The sequence below is a fragment of the Silurus meridionalis genome, chromosome 17 (genome assembly GCF_014805685.1).
Source record: "Silurus meridionalis isolate SWU-2019-XX chromosome 17, ASM1480568v1, whole genome shotgun sequence".
In the NCBI taxonomy this organism is placed as follows: domain Eukaryota; kingdom Metazoa; phylum Chordata; class Actinopteri; order Siluriformes; family Siluridae; genus Silurus; species Silurus meridionalis.
Window position 1 is genome coordinate 5,281,159 of NC_060900.1, and position 18,403 is coordinate 5,299,561.

Here is an 18,403-nt window from a genome sequence, read left to right on the forward strand (position 1 = left end):
CTAATTCTAAATATATATACAACAGTGACATAAAACAACAAAAAACAATATTTAATAAAACAGATTTAACAGTAATTGAATAAAACAGTTAAAATAAAACAGACAAACTAGGATGTATTTATTGTATATAAAGGACATGCACATTATAGTAGACTGCAGTGCATTTTAATAAAATATTGATGCTTTTATTTGAAATTATCAATAGCGAATATAAATGGAGCCTCCAAGTTTGCATTTCCTTCATGTTTTAATAATATGGAGTTTATGATCAGATTTGCAAGAATTCCGCAAATTTGGATTATTGCTGCAAACCTTATGTACAGTAATGAATATTGGCTAAGATTCTGCTATGGAACAGTCACCAAACTGCAGTGACATTCGAAGGATTTAAAAAATAATTTGCCAAGAAACATCTGTCAGATTAAAAGTTAAAAAATTAATTAATAAACCGGAAGAAATAAATCTTAATAACACATACTTAACATAATTGTTGCTGTAGCTGAAAAACTTCCTGTACTGGAAAGTAAAGAAAATTTTTGCAGGTATGTGTTATTGCATCATAAATTATAAGAGCCAATTATGTTGCAGTATGCAAATTGGAAGGAAAATGGGCAAAGTATGCTTATGTATGGGAAAGGAGTCATTTTGAATTTGCATATTTATAGAATCATGCTTTCATAATGACAATGAATGTGTGGGTCGGTTGTGAAATGCTGTAAGTTATAGAAGTAGTATAGTACTGCACACTGGGTCAACATTCAACATCTGGAGGGTGTATAGAATGACCGTGTGCTGTGTTCAAGTTTATCATTAACAGTCTGTGGAATAATGCACTTTGTTCAGTGGCATAAAATTGCTGACGACAGTGACGAGATTCCTAGATAATGTTGAACAATATAATTTATCATGATGACCACAGCATATCATCATCCGTCAAATCTAGCCTGAGGATAATGATGCCTATCTATACAGCATTTGCACTGCAGTGAAGGCCAAGTGTTTCAGTATCAACACTCAGACATTCAGACATTTCTCATGTCTCCTATGGATTTGTAACCGATATCAAAATGGTGAACCTTCTATCAATTACCAGGCCAAGGAAGATACAAGGGCAAAGAGATGTGGATGTGAGTAAGCACTATCGGAATCAGGTCTAGCATTCACACACATACATGCACAGTTGCTGCCGTGCGGATAATCAAAAGATTATGTTTTATAATAAAGAGTTTTTGCTCAAACCTCAGAGGATAATCTGACCTGAATACTGAGGAACATTGTATTGTGTTTATCTAAAACACAATAATATCTCAGGGGTATTTTCCTACTGTCTGTTGAATCCAAGAGAAGCAGAAGTTCCCATTGAGTCTGGTTCCATACTCGGTTCTTCTCTAGATTCCTCTCTAGGTTTCTTTCCAACATCATCTCAGGAAGTTTTATTACTAATTGGTGTACCCAGGGTAGAGAATGAGATCCCATTAAGTCTGGTTCCTCTCTAGGTTCCTCCCTGGATTCATTTCTAAGTTTCTATTTAACATACTTTTAGGGAGTTTTTATCACTATTTGTTTGCCCCAGAAAGAGAATGAGGTTCCTTTAAGTCTGGGTCCTCTTTAGGTTCCTCTAGATATTTCTCCAGATTTATCTGTAGGTTGTAATCTAGCTTAATCTTAGGGAGGTTTTATCAGTTTCCCTATAAAGAGGATGAGTTCCTTTTGTGTCTAAATCCTTTTTAGGTTCCTCATTAGGTTCCTTCCTAAAGTCATCTAAAGGGAGTTATTCGTTGACACTGTCATGTCTGGCTTGCTCATCAGGGATTGGGTATAACCCTACACCTAGCTGCTACACAATTAAGTTTCACAAATCAACCTGAATTCATAGTTTTGAACATACCTGAGGAACTTGTTGAGGTCTCCATGCTTCATGTATTCGAACACCATGATAAGGGGATCGCTCTCCACGCACACACCGTAGAAGGTGACAATGTGCTCATGTTGCAGGTTGGTCAGAAGCTCGGCTTCACGGTGGAAGTCCTTGCGCGCATTCTCGCTGGCTTCTTTTAGGGTCTGTGTACGCATTAACATTTAGATATGAAGTTGATGTTCAGACTTTCAGTGTAATGAAGTTTTTTAAATGATTGTTATCTAGTAAAATTTGACACTTGTTACATTACCAGAGAACCCTGTATACCCCGACCAGGCATAACATTATAACCACCTGCCTAATATTGTGTTGGTGCCAAAACAGACCTGACCCATCGAGCATTAACAGCATTAACTTCTTCAGCAATTTGAGCTACAGGAGCTTGTTTGTTGGATTTGACTACAAGGGACAGCCTTCACTTCCCACATGCAACAGTATGCCTTGGCTACCCTTGACCCTGTTGTCGGTTCACCACTGTTCCTTCTTTACCACTGCAGATTGTGAACATCCCACAAGTGTGTCAAACTCACTTAAATCTTTACGCTTGCCAATTTTTCCTGCTTTGAGCACAAAATGTTTACATACTGCCTAATATATTCCACTCACTAACAGGTGCCGTGAAGAGTCATTCACTTCACCGCTCATAATGTTATAATGCCATAATATTGTGCCTGATTGATGTAAATAACATACAGTAGAAACACCTAAAACACTGTAAAAAAAAAAAAAATGCTACTTGACCCACTGACAAATCTCACAACGCCAATTAATTTATTTTCAAACTATGTTGGTGCATTTTGCTCATAATCTCTTGGAAACACCTGCAACGATTACTTTCAAATGAATGCCCACAAGTGGCTTGTTTAAAACATCTTGGAGTGTTTTTAATGCTCACCTTGACTGCCACAAGGAGCTTATCCTGGTCGAGTGAAATATTCAGATTGTAGCATTCGGCCAGGAACACTTTCCCGAAGGCCCCTTCGCCGAGTTCCCTCTTAAGTACAATGTTGTGTCTTTTAATGTGCTGGACAACTACACACACACACACATACACACACACTTTTAGCGACCTTGCAACATAAACATATTTCCTGATGAAAATTTGTTAAAAAAATACAGATATTCAAGCAGACTGAGGTGTCCTCTAGCAAAGTGAGGACAGAATGAAGATAAGAGCAGATTAATCAGATGTTTAATGTGCTGGGGACAGAGAATGAGAGGACAAGGGCGAAATCAAGAGAGAGAGAGAGAGAGAGAGAGAGAGAGAGAGACAGAGCGAAAGAGAGATTGTAGATTTATCCATAATGTGATTAAGGAATGCTTTTGAAGAAAAACTAGCCAGTCAGCCCGATTACATTAGTGCGAGCTAGATGATGAGGCTGCATCGATCTCCAGTAACTCACTGCACACCATAACCCAATATTAAAAGGAACCAGAGTGGGAAAGGAACGAAGAGACAGAGAGGCTGGTAAAGAGGGACGTGAAGTAGGTGAGTGTGTGTATGTGTGAGTGTTTGTGTGTGTGCAGGAGACAACAGCAAGACTTCTTGGCCGACTCACAGGTGTCGGATTTGAGCAGGCTGCTGGTGCTGCGGAAGTACTGCGGGTTCTCAATGACGGGGATCTTGGTCATGCCGATGATGACGGCGTCTGCGTTCATGTCTGAGGACGACGGCGTATTCGAGCCATTCGACACGTGATGAAGCGGACTGGCTGAGTCATCGTCGTTGCTAATGACCGATGAAGGCCCTGAGGGGAAGATGGAGGACAAAAAAATTCATAAATATAGATAAAACCAAAACAAAAAACATGCGACGTATTAAATGTCCAGTGTCTTCTGATAATAATGTTGTTTACGTTTCCTGCCTCAAAAAAACAGGAGCTTTGAGGAAGTTTGAGTTGATGGAGATGATAACATCCATCAAATCAGCTCCAATGAATGTACACACTTTTTTCTTATTTCTTTTCCGCTGTGAGAATATGGATTGTATGAGAAATGTTCATTCCCAGTCATAAAATTCTAAAGTCAATTAAAAGCAGCCCCGGAACCTGCTTTCAACCCAGCGTGAGCTCGTTTAAAAGGTGCCAACTAGCTCATAGCAGCTTTCCTTCATTACTAGTAACATTACGACTAAGTGACTAATGCTAAATTATTTGCTCATGTTCTGATGTTGCTTTAATTAGAAAGAAAAGCTAAAGCAAAAATAAAAGAGAAGAAAAAAGCACATGGATTAGTACACAGTTTGTGTAAAATTTCCCTCATTCATCACCACTTGGCTTGGATAAACCACTTGGCTTGAAGCAAAAAAAAGGGGAATAACTTTTTTCTGTTTGTTTCTTTTTTATTTATTGAAGTGGCATTCATTTGTCTTAGTTATGGCCTGTTTTAATGGGTTGGGCATTGCCTCTTGTTTTCAGCAGATTCGAAACCTAGCAAAAAAAAACACTAGCTTGTCATGTATAAGAATACAAGGGTCTTTTGTAATCATGAAAGAAAAGAAAAAAGAACACACACACACACACACACACACACACACACACACACACACACACACACACACAGAGGAAAATGTGGCCACATAGTCTCATTTGTTCCAAGATGTGTTATGAGCCTCTTCAAGCCACTGACTTTGTTTTCAACTCACTCAAGCATCAACAGACAAATGTTGATAGTTTGAATTCTAAATTGATATTAATCACTTGGGCCCTTAAAAATAAAATAGCCCTGCACATCCCTGTCACACAAAGTCACCAGATTTCCCTCAATAATATGATCTTAAACTTTTTAAAATTAATTTTCAAGGAAAAGTTGGTCCTCAGTTTTTTTTGTAGCTTACAGTAATTAATGAGCATTTACATTTAAAATTACACTTTGACTATGTGAGTCAATCACTGTTAGATGTATTTAAATAAATAAAAAACAAGCCTCTGGCACAAAAAGATGGAGTGCAAGAAATTTCTGGGAAAGAAAGAATAGAAAGAAAAAAAACCCTATTCTCTGCAGGCATTTCTCACAAATTATTAGCCGTAAGGAAAAATAGTTTTTTACTCTTTTTTAAAATACATAGTTGTCTAAGGACCATTACAAAGACACTTGTCTACTCAGTTTTTTTTATTACAGGGGGGGTAGTCAGAAAAAGCAAAACCTCAGACAAAAATAAAAAGATAATATAACAAAAAAATTTGTATAATTAAAAACAATAAATAAAATGAAACGTGTTGATCAGTCACTTGTAGTATTTGGTGAGCACGAGATTAGACTAAATCCATGATTGCTAGAGCCACAGATACAGCCTGGGACCGTTATTTATATTTATTTATAAACCGTTATTTATATTGACACCAGGCACACCACATACAGCGTAACTTCAAAACAACCCCCTTTAGAAGTGCAGATGTGTCAGCCCATCATTAAGCATGTGTTGACAGTGACAGTAACAAGAACACATACTTTTAAGCTTCACTCAGTGACAATCTAGAGAGGTTGTTTTGCCCGAAACTCCCTCTGGACCGACCTTTCATCAGGTAGCTGCACCACATCACTATGAAAGAACGAACTTACACACGCTTCCAAGATCCAGACTTCCATCCTGCTCTTAAGCCATCAACATGACCCAGAGGACTGTTCTGCTCTGGAATGCAGACGTGTTAATGCTGAGAATTCGTGGGAATGCAGGAAGATCTGATATCTTAAACTACTTGCAGAGGTTACGGAAACATATATTTAATACGAGATAAGCAGTCGTTGCTTTGCAGCTTAAAATGAATGCATTGAAATAAGATGTAGAATTTGTGTTTGTGTTAATGACAATGGCCTTTGCGCTTCAAATCTGATAAACAAACAGAAAAATAAATAGACCTCAACTTTTTTTTTTAGGAAATTACTTTCCAGGATATTTTTTACTGATTTTTACTGTGTACTGTATAATTTACCATACATTTCTCTTGTATGCCTCATGTACTTCAGACTTCCTAAATACTACTTGGAAGACCCCAATAATTAATGCTTGGCATCCCGTAGAAAAGGTTCTTTTTAATCTATTTCTAATTCCTAATTTAGATAGATTCCTAAGTAAGTTGTACTTAATAATTTCTGTATCAAATGTACTAAAGATGTTCTACTTAGCTAGATGAAAAAGGTTCAACCTAAGATTTCAACTTAAGTTCGACTTATTTTCTAAATAAAGTTCTATTTCCAAAATTTGTGATTCCTAAAAAAATGTCCTAAATTAGTTTCTCCTTGTAAATTTAGTTCTACTGAATTTCTAAAAAAAAAAAAAAAAAATTGTTATTAATTAATAATGTGTCTGAACTTGACCAACATCCACTATTTACAACTACATGCACTGCCACTTTAAAGCTATTCACTTTTAATCTATTTAAAAGGGTTCCAGTTTTCCACTTTATTAAACCACAATGTTGACAATGTTTACACAAAAATACACTCTACTGCACTACCATATCACACCTCCACACTGTATCTGTTTATTCTTTATATACTGTACTTTATCTATATGGTTTTGTCTCTGTTGTTATCTTTCATTGTTTTTAGTTTTTTTGCTTGTTACACTCTGACCTACTGTCCTAATGTAAATTTCTCTCTGGGATGAATAAAGTGATCTATCTATCTATCTATCTATCTATCTATCTATCTATCTATCTATCTATCTATCTATCTATCTATCTATCTATCTATCTATCTATCTATCTATCTATTTGTCTGTCTGTCTGTCTCTGTCTGTCTGTCTGTCTGTCTGTCTGGTCTGGTCTGGTCTGTCTGTCTGTCTGTCTGTCTGTCTGTCTGGTCTGGTCTGTCTGTCTGTCTGTCTGTCTGTCTGTCGTCTGTCTGTCTGTCTGTCTGTCTGTCTGTCTGTCTGTCTGTCTGTCTGTCTGTCTGTGTACTCAAATTAGTTCAACTTGATTTACTAAAAGTTGTTCTACTTAGTTTCTTAAATAATCTCCAGTTTGGATTTTTACTAGATTCATACTGCATTAGTATCAAACCATGGAACAAACCATTTAACCTTATTTTCTATCACTATAATGGAACTTGTGTAACTTAATAGTCCCACTTTTTCCAGGGTCTGGCTGGAATGGAAAATGTTACAGTTCCAGGTTCTTCCAGCTTTTTCCACAAATGAAAATGCCAGGTGTGGAAAAGCCACAAATGGATTCCAAAATTCATGAGAGACAATTACATTCAAAGCAACCGGCCAATGAGCCTAATGAGAATGAAGGCAACTTTCTTATTAATGCAGTCATACATATGATGAACACAACTAAGCATTATCCATGGTGATATTTAAGTTACAACTGGAGTGCTGTCATGATGCTACGTTTCTCTGGATAGCACATCCGGAGTATCTCATTACAGGTGCTTCATTTGAAATGTATGACTTCCCAATTTGTCACATGGGATAATGATTTAAACATTTAGCATTCTCTGTTGGTCTGACAGTTTTCACAATGAAGAAGAAAAATGAATGCAGTAATATATTTTTTCTCATTCTTTCACATCTTTATTTTCATCCCTGAGATTATATACTTTGATGTTTTTATGAGATCTGAGCTTCAAAAGTTTTAGTGAATGGGAACAAATTTTTGATTGTCATACACAACAGCTTATCAGATATGATGTGTCAGTGCTGGTTGACTTTTCACATGCACACATGAATGTTGCGTAGTTGATTTGAGGCATTAACTTACATTATATAGACAAACGTTTGTTGACACATAAACAAAAGATGTGGTGTATGTTTTACTAGATTTTGGAGTGTGGTTGTGAAGCTTTGTGTTCATTCAGTCACTAGGGTGTTAGTAAAATCAGGTACTGCACACAATACTTTTGGCCATTTAATGTATCTAGCCATATATAGCCTTATTAAGTCATAGAATTACTACTGAAGCAAGTTTTTGAAAAGATGCAATGACAAAACTGACGAATTATGATTAGTGGTGATTGGATGCTGACAATCCTTTGTGATATTTCTTTTTTTTTTTACAAAAGCAACACACAAGACCTAATACAAAGACTGTTTTGAAGAGAGTTCGATGTTCACCAAGGACTGCATGAATGATTCAGTACCAGTATATAGTGGGGTTACTGTAAGTTCTATTGTACGCTGAAATTACCAAAGGGGTTGGCAGGGTTGATGGAGCAAATGGCATGGATCACATTTCAAAAGAAATCATGGCTAGAGCCTGGCTGTCTAGTCTGACATTATTAACACATAAACATATGTATATTTTCTTTTCTATTTTTAATATATAAATCTAATTTTTCCAATGATAAATACATCAAATGACATATCATTTTTTTAGTCAGTTGTTTTACATGTTAATTTCATTTCTGTTGTCTATTTTGGGTTCTTCATGCAATGTATTATTTTTTTATGTTCAATTGTGTGATTTTCAGGGTTTTCTGCAAAAAAAATAAAACTTTTTTTTATCATTTCTGTTAACTTTTACAGTAAAAAAACTTAAGTTGTATATCATAAGTTGCATTTTGGTCATGATTTGCTATAAGCAACATTCCAAAAATAGCGTTTTATCGAAAATAAAAAAAAAATTGATATAGAAGCTCTTTTTTAACAATGAACATTCAACATAAGACTTTTTGCTCTAAGCTGTCAGAACTATCTAATTACAATAAGCATTAAAAGTTATATAATAGAAAATAATTTAATATAATTTAATTCAAGTGTACAAGCAGTTTCAGTTTTAGCACTGTCTGACAAGGCTCAACAAATTTCTGATTTGTTTTATAACTGGAAATTAAACAAAAAAGAGAGAAATGTTAAAAATTCTTTGAACAATGACATTTCAGGTTTTTTTTTACAAAATAGCAGATATTTCTTTTCTATTTATCTTTTGCACTGAGGAACGTGTTCAGATGCCTCTGGTGTAAAATTTCTCATCAAGCTTGATACAAAATTTTAGAGCCTATGCCAGCTCGAGTGCTTACTGTCATTAAAGCAAAAGAGAGATGTAACGTATAATAGGAATGTTCTAACTTGTGTAAATATTCTATAAATGATTGCATTTTACACAAAATACTGCATATAATAAAACTTCTAATATACACTGTATATACTTCTAATATACACTGTTGTACATCATGGCCAATACTCAATCTTTAATTTCAATTCAATTCAGTTCAATTTCAGTGAACATTGTCCAAAAGCAGCTATACAGAAATAAATGTTATAAAATATAAGTTTATACGTTCATGCCTCTGCGTTTATCCGTAATGCGTGAGCCAGTGGCAACAGTGGCAAGAATAAACTCCCTAGATGGTATGAGAAAAAACCTTAAGAGGAACCAGACTCACAAGGGAATCCATCCTCATCTGGGTGGCACCGAATGTCCACTCATTATTGTTTGTCTTTGTTGAAACGTACTGTTGAGGTTTTCAGTCAACTGTTCACAGATTGTAGTTCAAAGTCACTGTAGCAGACTGTTAATATTCATTACAGTCCAAATCCATCCTCATAGTTGAATAGCTTTGAGTTAAAGGGAAATATTAAAAGAAGGAAAAGATATAAACTCATTAAATAAATTCATCACCCATCACTTCCCCCAGAGTCTGAGGTAAATAAAAAAAAGTGCAATACACTGTTTGGAGGACAAACAGGTCAGGTTTCATTGGAGTGCAGAAAGAGCTTGGTGGTTAAGGTTTAAAAAAGGACATGAAGTGAAATAAAATAGCTGTTAAAGGAGCAGCAAACAAGTCTTCATGGATTTTTCACATTTACATACGTGGCAGTTTCGAATTTGGGTCAAACTGTATGGAAAATGAAGGGGTTAGCAATCATTTCAGCTGCAAATGTTAGCCTTGTGAGAGTGAGTGCTAATAATGCTGGTTATTCTTTACAAAGCACCTTGATAGTCTGCACTACATCACGAAGAGTCAATTACGCTGTCTCTTTAAACTCAAATGTAAAACTGCTGTTAGATTTTTTAAGAGGCTACAAAAATCACAGCTGGTTTGCCTTCAGGCTAGCATCTAGATTGCATGCTAGCACAAGGTGTTCAGTATAATAAAGAATGGAACTAGCCTCGTGAAATCTTTTAAACACTTATTAAACACCCTGAATCACAGAAAATGTCTTAAACTGAATTATGTTTCTCTTTTTGCATGTGACGCCGCCACAAGGAAGGTTCTAGCATTTATCATTTGGAACAGAAAATATATATATATATATATATATATATATATATATATATATATATATATATATATATATATATATACCAGTGGAAAGCCACTTGATTACTTGTATTAAATAAAGATGCTGCAGCTCCTCGTTTTGATATTTCTGTTTTTTGTACAATGCACTAGGATTAAGTCGTGTCTTATCCTATTATAATATCCTGTATGAGTCAAAGAGCACAGTATCAGACTGATAGTTGACCCCTGTCAGGTATAGATACATGCTTAATCATGCTCAAAATGTACATTTGACCATGATAAAGCAAAATGATAAAGAAATTATGTGATACTAGATCGAGAATGACATAGGATAGGTCATATTTGAGCGGCAGACTCGACTTACAAACCAAGCTAAATTCAACCAAAGCACAGAGCTGAGCAGGTCAGGGTTAAAGGTCTTGTTGTAATAATGTTTCTGGGAGCCCTGGGAATAAAACACAACCTCTGTATTACACTTTACCATAATAATCATCATAGGATCATCAAGGACCTCTAGTATTCTCTGGAAAATTAAATCCAACACTAGATGCAGCAGATCGACTCTAACGCTACATTCCGTGTCTGAAAAGCTCTGCACGTTGCCAAGGACAATAGATCTCTCTGTATTGCACACATACGCAGTCACACTTTGATTTGTGGTATAGGTTTTTCTGTTGTTGTTCGCACTAAAAATCATTGCAAATGCAATTTAACTGCAAGGGGGTCAGACTTCAGTCTGCTATGTGGGTGAGCGAGAAAAAGGGGACAGATGAAGTGTTTATTGGTGGCACAGGGGTCATGACCTAACATGCAGCTTGGGATCCTGAGGCTGAATGGAGTTCATGGTGCTGCATTGATACTCTTAGCGTTTAGGAGCTAATCGAACATCAGGGGGATCCGGTGATTAACAACGCCATGTTAGGAAATACTGAGTCGGGTGACACATGGTAGCCCAGTATTTTCAGCTTAAGCTAATTTTGCTATACGTTTATCCATTGCTGTCGAAGCTTAGCAGTTGTGGGTTAAGATACTCGATCGATGTCATATCTGACAATCAAATCTCCAGATCTGACTCTGATTTTATACCATAGCTATTTGTCAGTGATGGTTGTTATGAAGACTTTCTTGCAATGGAAAAACTACTGGGTATGACATTACACTGGCACTAAACACGCCTTTCTTACCAAATGTATTAATAACACATCACTTTCCAGAGCTTCACTGCACATTTATCAAAGGATATATGTTTTGCTTTAAAAACACGCCATGCATTATATATACACACTATATGCATTTTTTCCTTGTATTATTATTAGGTTTTAATTTTATTATTATGATTCCGTGAAGCATGATGTCCCTGTGAATGGGCTGTTACTATGAAACCACTAACTTTATAGACTACCTTGTGATTTATTTGAATGAATGTAATGGGAAATTTGTCTACACCATTCCATTGAATTCATTGGTACACTTCATTGTATTTAGACACTTTGCTTTATGCAGTGTGTGTGTGTGTGTGTGTGTGTGTGTGTGTGTGTGTGTGTGTGTGTGTGTGTGCGTGTGTGTGTGTGTATGAGTGTGTGCACGCACACAAGTCTGTATCCGGTAAGGAAACCCGACCACCGCCAACTTTTAAACTCTTGTTTTCTTCGAGCAAGCTGAAAGGAAGTGATCTATTGATCGAAGAAGCTAATGAGGAAAGAAGGAGAGAGGGATGGATCAGATGGGGAGGGATGAAAGACGACTGGAGACAAGAGAAGAGAGGGGGCGGTGGGGGAGAGGACGACCTGTCTTTCCGGATAGGATTTCGGTTACACAGCAATACCGCGACTGGGCCCTCTGCTCCAGCTGCTGCCAGGTCGGTACACGGCAGAGTGAATATTAGGTTCCCAAAAATAGCGCAAAGAGATTTTAATGCCTGGCGATATTTCACTGAAATATAAACCCATCTCCCACTTTCTCCACTGACGGAGAAAAGGCTTCTATTTTCTTTAAAAATAAAAAGGAGGACAGAAATAATTGAGAAGATCTCTGTTCTTTATTTTCAACCTATTTATCGATTTAACAAACGACAATCTGACAAAGCTTTGTATAATACAGCGCTTCTGAATTCTCTAATCTGATTCGTCAGAAGGGTTTTTATCAATTTTCTAGAGCAGCAGCTCTGGCAATAGTTTATAGTTAACATTACATAGTTATTAGTTAATAGTTAATTATTTAATATAGTTAATAGTATATAGTTAATTTGAAAGTACTATTATTTCTATGGTCATGACTCATTTACGTACTAGAGCAAGTATAATGGATGCTTAATACTGTCCAAGGCTTTCTGTTATTTTAGTTATGTTTATTTACATTTAAAAAAGGATTCTCTGATGTCGGCGAGAGCTAAATCTGTTTTTTACGCTATTCACAGGGGAAAAACGAAAGCCTGGTAAGGCAACACATACGCTATATGGACAAAGTAGTGAGACACCTGACTGCTCCTCCATTTGTGCTTCCTCCCCAAACTGCTACCACAAAGTTGTACAAGTAACTATTAATTAATAAATAAGAAACTGATCTTTTTAATACAATTTATCCTGCAATATTTAGCAAATGTGACGTCAGATGTATAAAGCTAAATAAAAACACTACCTAAACCTCCTTTACTACACAATACTCACTACCTCAACCTCCTTTACTACACAATACTCACTACCTCAACCTCCTTTACTACACAATACTCACTACCTCAACCTCCTTTACTACACAATACTCACTACCTCAACCTCCTTTACTACACAATACTCACTACCTCAACCTCCTTTACTACACAATCCTCACTATCTCAACCTCCTTTACTACACAATACTCACTATCTCAACCTCCTTTACTACACAATACTCACTATCTCAACCTCCTTTACTACACAATCCTCACTATCTCAACCTCCTTTACTACACAATACTCACTACCTCAACCTCCTTTACTACACAATACTCACTACCTCAACCTCCTTTACTACACAATCCTCACTATCTCAACCTCCTTTACTACACAATCCTCACTATCTCAACCTCCTTTACTACACAACATTTACTACCTTAACCTCTTTTACTACACAACACCCACTACCTCAACCTCTAATACACAACACTCAATATCTCAACCTCCTTTACTACACAACATTCACTACCTCAACCTCCTTTACTACACAATACTCACTACCTCAACCTCCTTTACTACAATACTCACTACCTCAACCTCCTTTACTACACAATCCTCACTATCTCAACCTCCTTTACTACACAATCCTCACTATCTCAACCTCCTTTACTACACAACATTTACTACCTTAACCTCTTTTACTACACAACACCCACTACCTCAACCTCTAATACAACACTCAATATCTCAACCTCCTTTACTACACAACATTCACTACCTCAACCTCCTTTAATACACATCATGCAATATCTCAACCTCCTTTACTACACAACACTCACTACCTCAACCCTTCTTTACTACACAACACGCAATATCTCAACCTCCTTTCCTACACAACATTTACTACCTTAACCTCTTTTACTACACAACACCCACTACCTCAACCTCTAATACACAACACTCAATATCTCAACCTCCTTTACTACACAATACTCACTATCTCAACCTCCTTTACTACACAATACTCACTACCTCAACCTCCTTTACTACACAATACTCACTACCTCAACCTCCTTTACTACACAATCCTCACTATCTCAACCTCCTTTACTACACAATCCTCACTATCTCAACCTCCTTTACTACACAACATTTACTACCTTAACCTCTTTTACTACACAACACCCACTACCTCAACCTCTAATACACAACACTCAATATCTCAACCTCCTTTACTACACAACATTCACTACCTCAACCTCCTTTAATACACATCATGCAATATCTCAACCTCCTTTACTACACAACACTCACTACCTCAACCCTTCTTTACTACACAACATTTACTACCTCAACCTCCTTTACTACACAACATTTACTACCTCAACCTCCTTTACTACACAACACTCACTATCTCAACCTCCTTTATTACACATTAGTCACTACTTCAACCTACTTTACTACACAACTCTCACTACCTCAACCTCTTTTTTTTTTTTACAATGTTCCCTAACTTAACCTGCTTTTTTGCACAATACTCACTACCTTTACCTTTTTCGTTGCGAATTTACTCTTTTGAGTGTCGAACACTCACTACCTCTAACACTTTTTTACTCAATACTCATTACCTTAACCTCCTTTTTTTGCACACACATATACATTCGCATTTATTATTGTTATTGCTATTTATTCCTTCATTCTATTTTTTCCATTTAATTTTGACCAATATTAAAATTAGAATACTGGTTTCAGAAGGTTTCAAAAGCGAAGTAATTGCAATGCTATGCCCAAATCCATACACAAAGATGTCTAAAGCCATCCCACAAAGAGTTTCATTTTGTAGGACTTCCCCTCATCGCCTCTGGGCCACTGTGGATTCCGAGCCCATCACTCAATCAGTGTACTGCTCTGTGTGTTTATTGCACAGCATGAAATCATGAAATCCAGCAGGGAGAGAGGTGAGAAGGCAAAGTTCGAGTGGGGGTTTGGGGTCTATTTGGGGATATTGTATACGATGGGAACACTGATGCAAATCCAAAAACAAACTTATTAATGAATAGTCTGTGTCAGATAGTCTTTAGAGCTTGAAGGTCGGGTTTTATCTTATATTCAATTTTGCTCATATACTGTAATGAAATATAGGAAAGTTAATTTCATTAACATTTTTAAGATCTAGTCATTGTTTCACTGCTATAGGTAAAGAAGTGAAAAAAAAAATAAATGTGTGCCAAAGTGAAACTTTCAGAGAAGGGCACTAGAACAAGCGTTCATTCAGATGTTTCTCATGGCTTCACAGCCGCAGCCTGGCTAAACATTCCTCAGATTGTTGCTCTCCCAGATTTCCACACCATAGAAACCTCCACATCTTCAGCCATGTTTGTGTGGGTCTCTCGTCGAGGAAACCAGATGGAGAAATGAAACGTCCAGACGTACACACCGTCATGTTTACACATCTTTACCATCATCGACACCCCTCACGTATGCGTGCGTACGTGCACACACACACACACACACACACACACACACACACACACACACACACTTGTATTCAAGTCTGGACCAACTACAAACAAGGCAGATAGTGAGAGCTGGTTGTCTTTTTTTACAAGTTCCTGTGCAATGGTAACTGAAAAGGCAGACTTTGTTCTTAGGGGAAAACAGCCAAGGAACTGGAACACCCGGGGATTTAGAAGTAGTTTATGTATGTAAGTGTGTGTGTGTGTGTGTGTGTGTGTGTGTGTGTGTGTGTGTGTGTCTTGATATCATGTAAAATGAGAGAATGAGAAAATAGGAAGTTCTTCCACCTCCACAATGAGACATGGGACATAGAACGTGCTGAAAAATACACTTCACACCAAAATTATAGTTCCCAGAAAGGACAGACAGACAGACAGACAAGAAAGAAAGAAAGAAAGAAAGAAAGAAAGAAAGAAAGAAAGAAAGAAAGAAAGAAGAAAGAAAGAAAGAAAGAAAGAAAGAAAGAAAGAAAGAAAGAAAGAAAGAAAGAAAAGCTGCAGCCTGTGTTAGAGATAGACCATTGTAACATATTTATGTTTTATTAAGCTTTAAAAGTCTTTTTAACCCTTGCAAAAAGGCCTTTTAATGTGGCCATTTCTATGATTTCAATTGCATTTCTGTCCTGTGTCACAGAACATTCACTCAGCCCTTCTACCTTCTATCAAAACCCCACCCTTGCAAAATATCGAGAGAATGTCACTAAGCCACTGAATTTGATGGAAAAGCATCTCATAAGTAATTTCATGATCATGGAAAGAAGAAAAATAAGGCTGATGAGGTAACAAGTAAACTATATGGACAAAAGTATTGGACAATCTGACTTTTAAAGCCATATGTGGTTCTTTCCCAAACTGTTACCACTCAGTTGGATGCACACAATTGTATAAGATGTCTATGGATGCAGTACATTTACATTTTCTCTTAACTTAAACTAGGAAAATCAAACCTGTTCCAGCATGACAATACCCCTGTGCACAAAGCAAACTCCATTGGCATATGATTTCTATTTGGTTGGACTAGCCCACTATAGAGGTTTGACCTCAACCTATAAAACACCTTTGAGATAAATTGAACACTGACTGCACCTCAGGCCTTTACTAACACCCTTGTTACACTTCAAAATCTAGTGGAACATCTTCCCAGATGAGTGGAGATTATTATACAAGCAAATGTGGACTAAATGTAGAATGGGAAGTTTACAAAGCACATACGAATATTTTTGTCCATATGACAGAGATTAAAAGATTACAATTTCATATTTCAACAATATTATATATAATAAAACTCTTAAACAATTCTGAAAACTGCATTATGAGCTGTTGCTTATGTGGGCTCTTAGGTTAACAACCACAACGCTACAAATCAAAGTCTGATAATGGAACAAATAATATATGACCCCGTATACTAAACTTGTACCTGAATTAATAACAAACACATTATTTTCAAATGATATAAAACAAAAACTATTTTAGATAAAAAGACCATTTTTAATAAAGAAATGTAAAAGACTGAGTGCATTTCTTGTTGTGTGGTACAAAGAAAAAAAAATGTATATGTACAAAAATATCTGTACAGGTAGTCCCTGACTTACAGTAGAGATGCGTTCTGATGACCCCATCGTAACTTGAAAATATTGTAAATCCAGACATGGCCCAGCCTACCCAGGAGTCTTAAAGAATGATCAGTATGGGATAGTATATTGTAATTTGTTTTGTAATTTAACATCATTTATCAAAACAGAGCCATTTACAGTTCCATACTGTATAAACTATAGAGTATATATGCATGTGGCAGCAGGTGCGTAAACAAGAGTCAGTTTGTGAGTAGAAGGCTAATATGCTGCTACATTTGCCAACTGTGTGAAACTTAAAATATTAATATTTTTTCAATTGAATATCATCGTAAGATCAAAAAAATCATAAGTTGAACCATCGTAACTCAGGAACCATCAGTACTTTATATTTTTCTGTTTTACTACCAGGGTAAGGTTGCTTCACCTCTTCTAGTAAGCATTTGTTTTTAATTCTATTTATTTAGTTTGTGTTCATTTGTGGTATAGAAGTTGGTGTTGGTGCTACATTGGTTTTCAAGTTTTTATTACATTGTCGCCAATCTTGAGTCGACTGACCTGCCTACCTGCCTAAGAGGTCTAACGCAAACTGAACCCAAATAATCGTATCTACATACCTACAAATAATCATATCTAATTCAAAGTGGGTGTGGCCAAAACCAGAATTTCTTTTTCTTTTAAAACTGAATTTTTTTCATCACAAACATTCATTTTTTTTTTCAATATTTTTACATTTTCCAAATAATGTTCTCATTAACTGTATTTCAGTCACATTACAGTCACACTGTGACCCTAAACCAATCAGTTACTGAGGATAAATAAAAACTTTAAACACATCATTCAAACATTCACATATCTAAGTGAACTTTTTTTTTTTTGCTGTACCAAAGAAAAGACTAGTGTATTTGTATATATAAAACAGCATAACTGATGCATAAATTCAGCTATAGACAATGAAATACAGCTGTTTTATTAATATAAAGAAAATCCGACCAGCACAGAGTTATTTACACCACAAAAACATAGAAATTGTTTACTTAGATGGCGTGCCAGCTTCCCAGATTTGTGAATAGTATGCTTCAGTGTGTGAACAGCAAAAGTAAAAATCAAGCAAGGCACATGTGTGTGATGATTCATTTATGAGGGTCTCCATTAAAAACTGTCACTATCTCTCATTCCCTCCGCAAATCTCTTCAAATGTTAGAGATCCACGACTTCATTTATCCGCAGACGCAAATTCCATTACCCACAAAGCCCCAGTTCTGCCGTTCACAGCAAGCAAGGGGGAGGAGGCCGGATAACAGCTACAGCAGCTTCTAGATGGGCTGTATGAGCCGTAAGTGTGTGTATGATTGCTTGTGTGTATCTGTGTTTTGTTCTTTTCCAGAATGGTCCATTTTGAGTTCGGTCCACTTTCACGCCACGCTTATCGGCCCACCACTTCCACTGGGACATTATGAAATAAAACAAAACCTAAAAAAAATAATGCAACGCAAGACAATATGACTCAACATTACAAAAAAAACAAACACAACACAAAGAACTGTAGCAGTTGTTTT

At 36.4% G+C, this 18,403-nt stretch overlaps 1 protein-coding gene across 1 annotated transcript in view; it reads right to left on the reverse strand.

Moving 5' to 3' along the window:
- ntrk2a (neurotrophic tyrosine kinase, receptor, type 2a) overlaps window positions 1–18,403 on the reverse strand; it is a 47,536-nt gene that overhangs the window by 9,135 nt on the left and 19,998 nt on the right. The window contains 3 exon segments of the mRNA XM_046871171.1: window positions 1,889–2,061; window positions 2,814–2,950; window positions 3,478–3,666. Of these exon segments, the coding sequence (XP_046727127.1) occupies window positions 1,889–2,061; window positions 2,814–2,950; window positions 3,478–3,666 (499 nt within the window).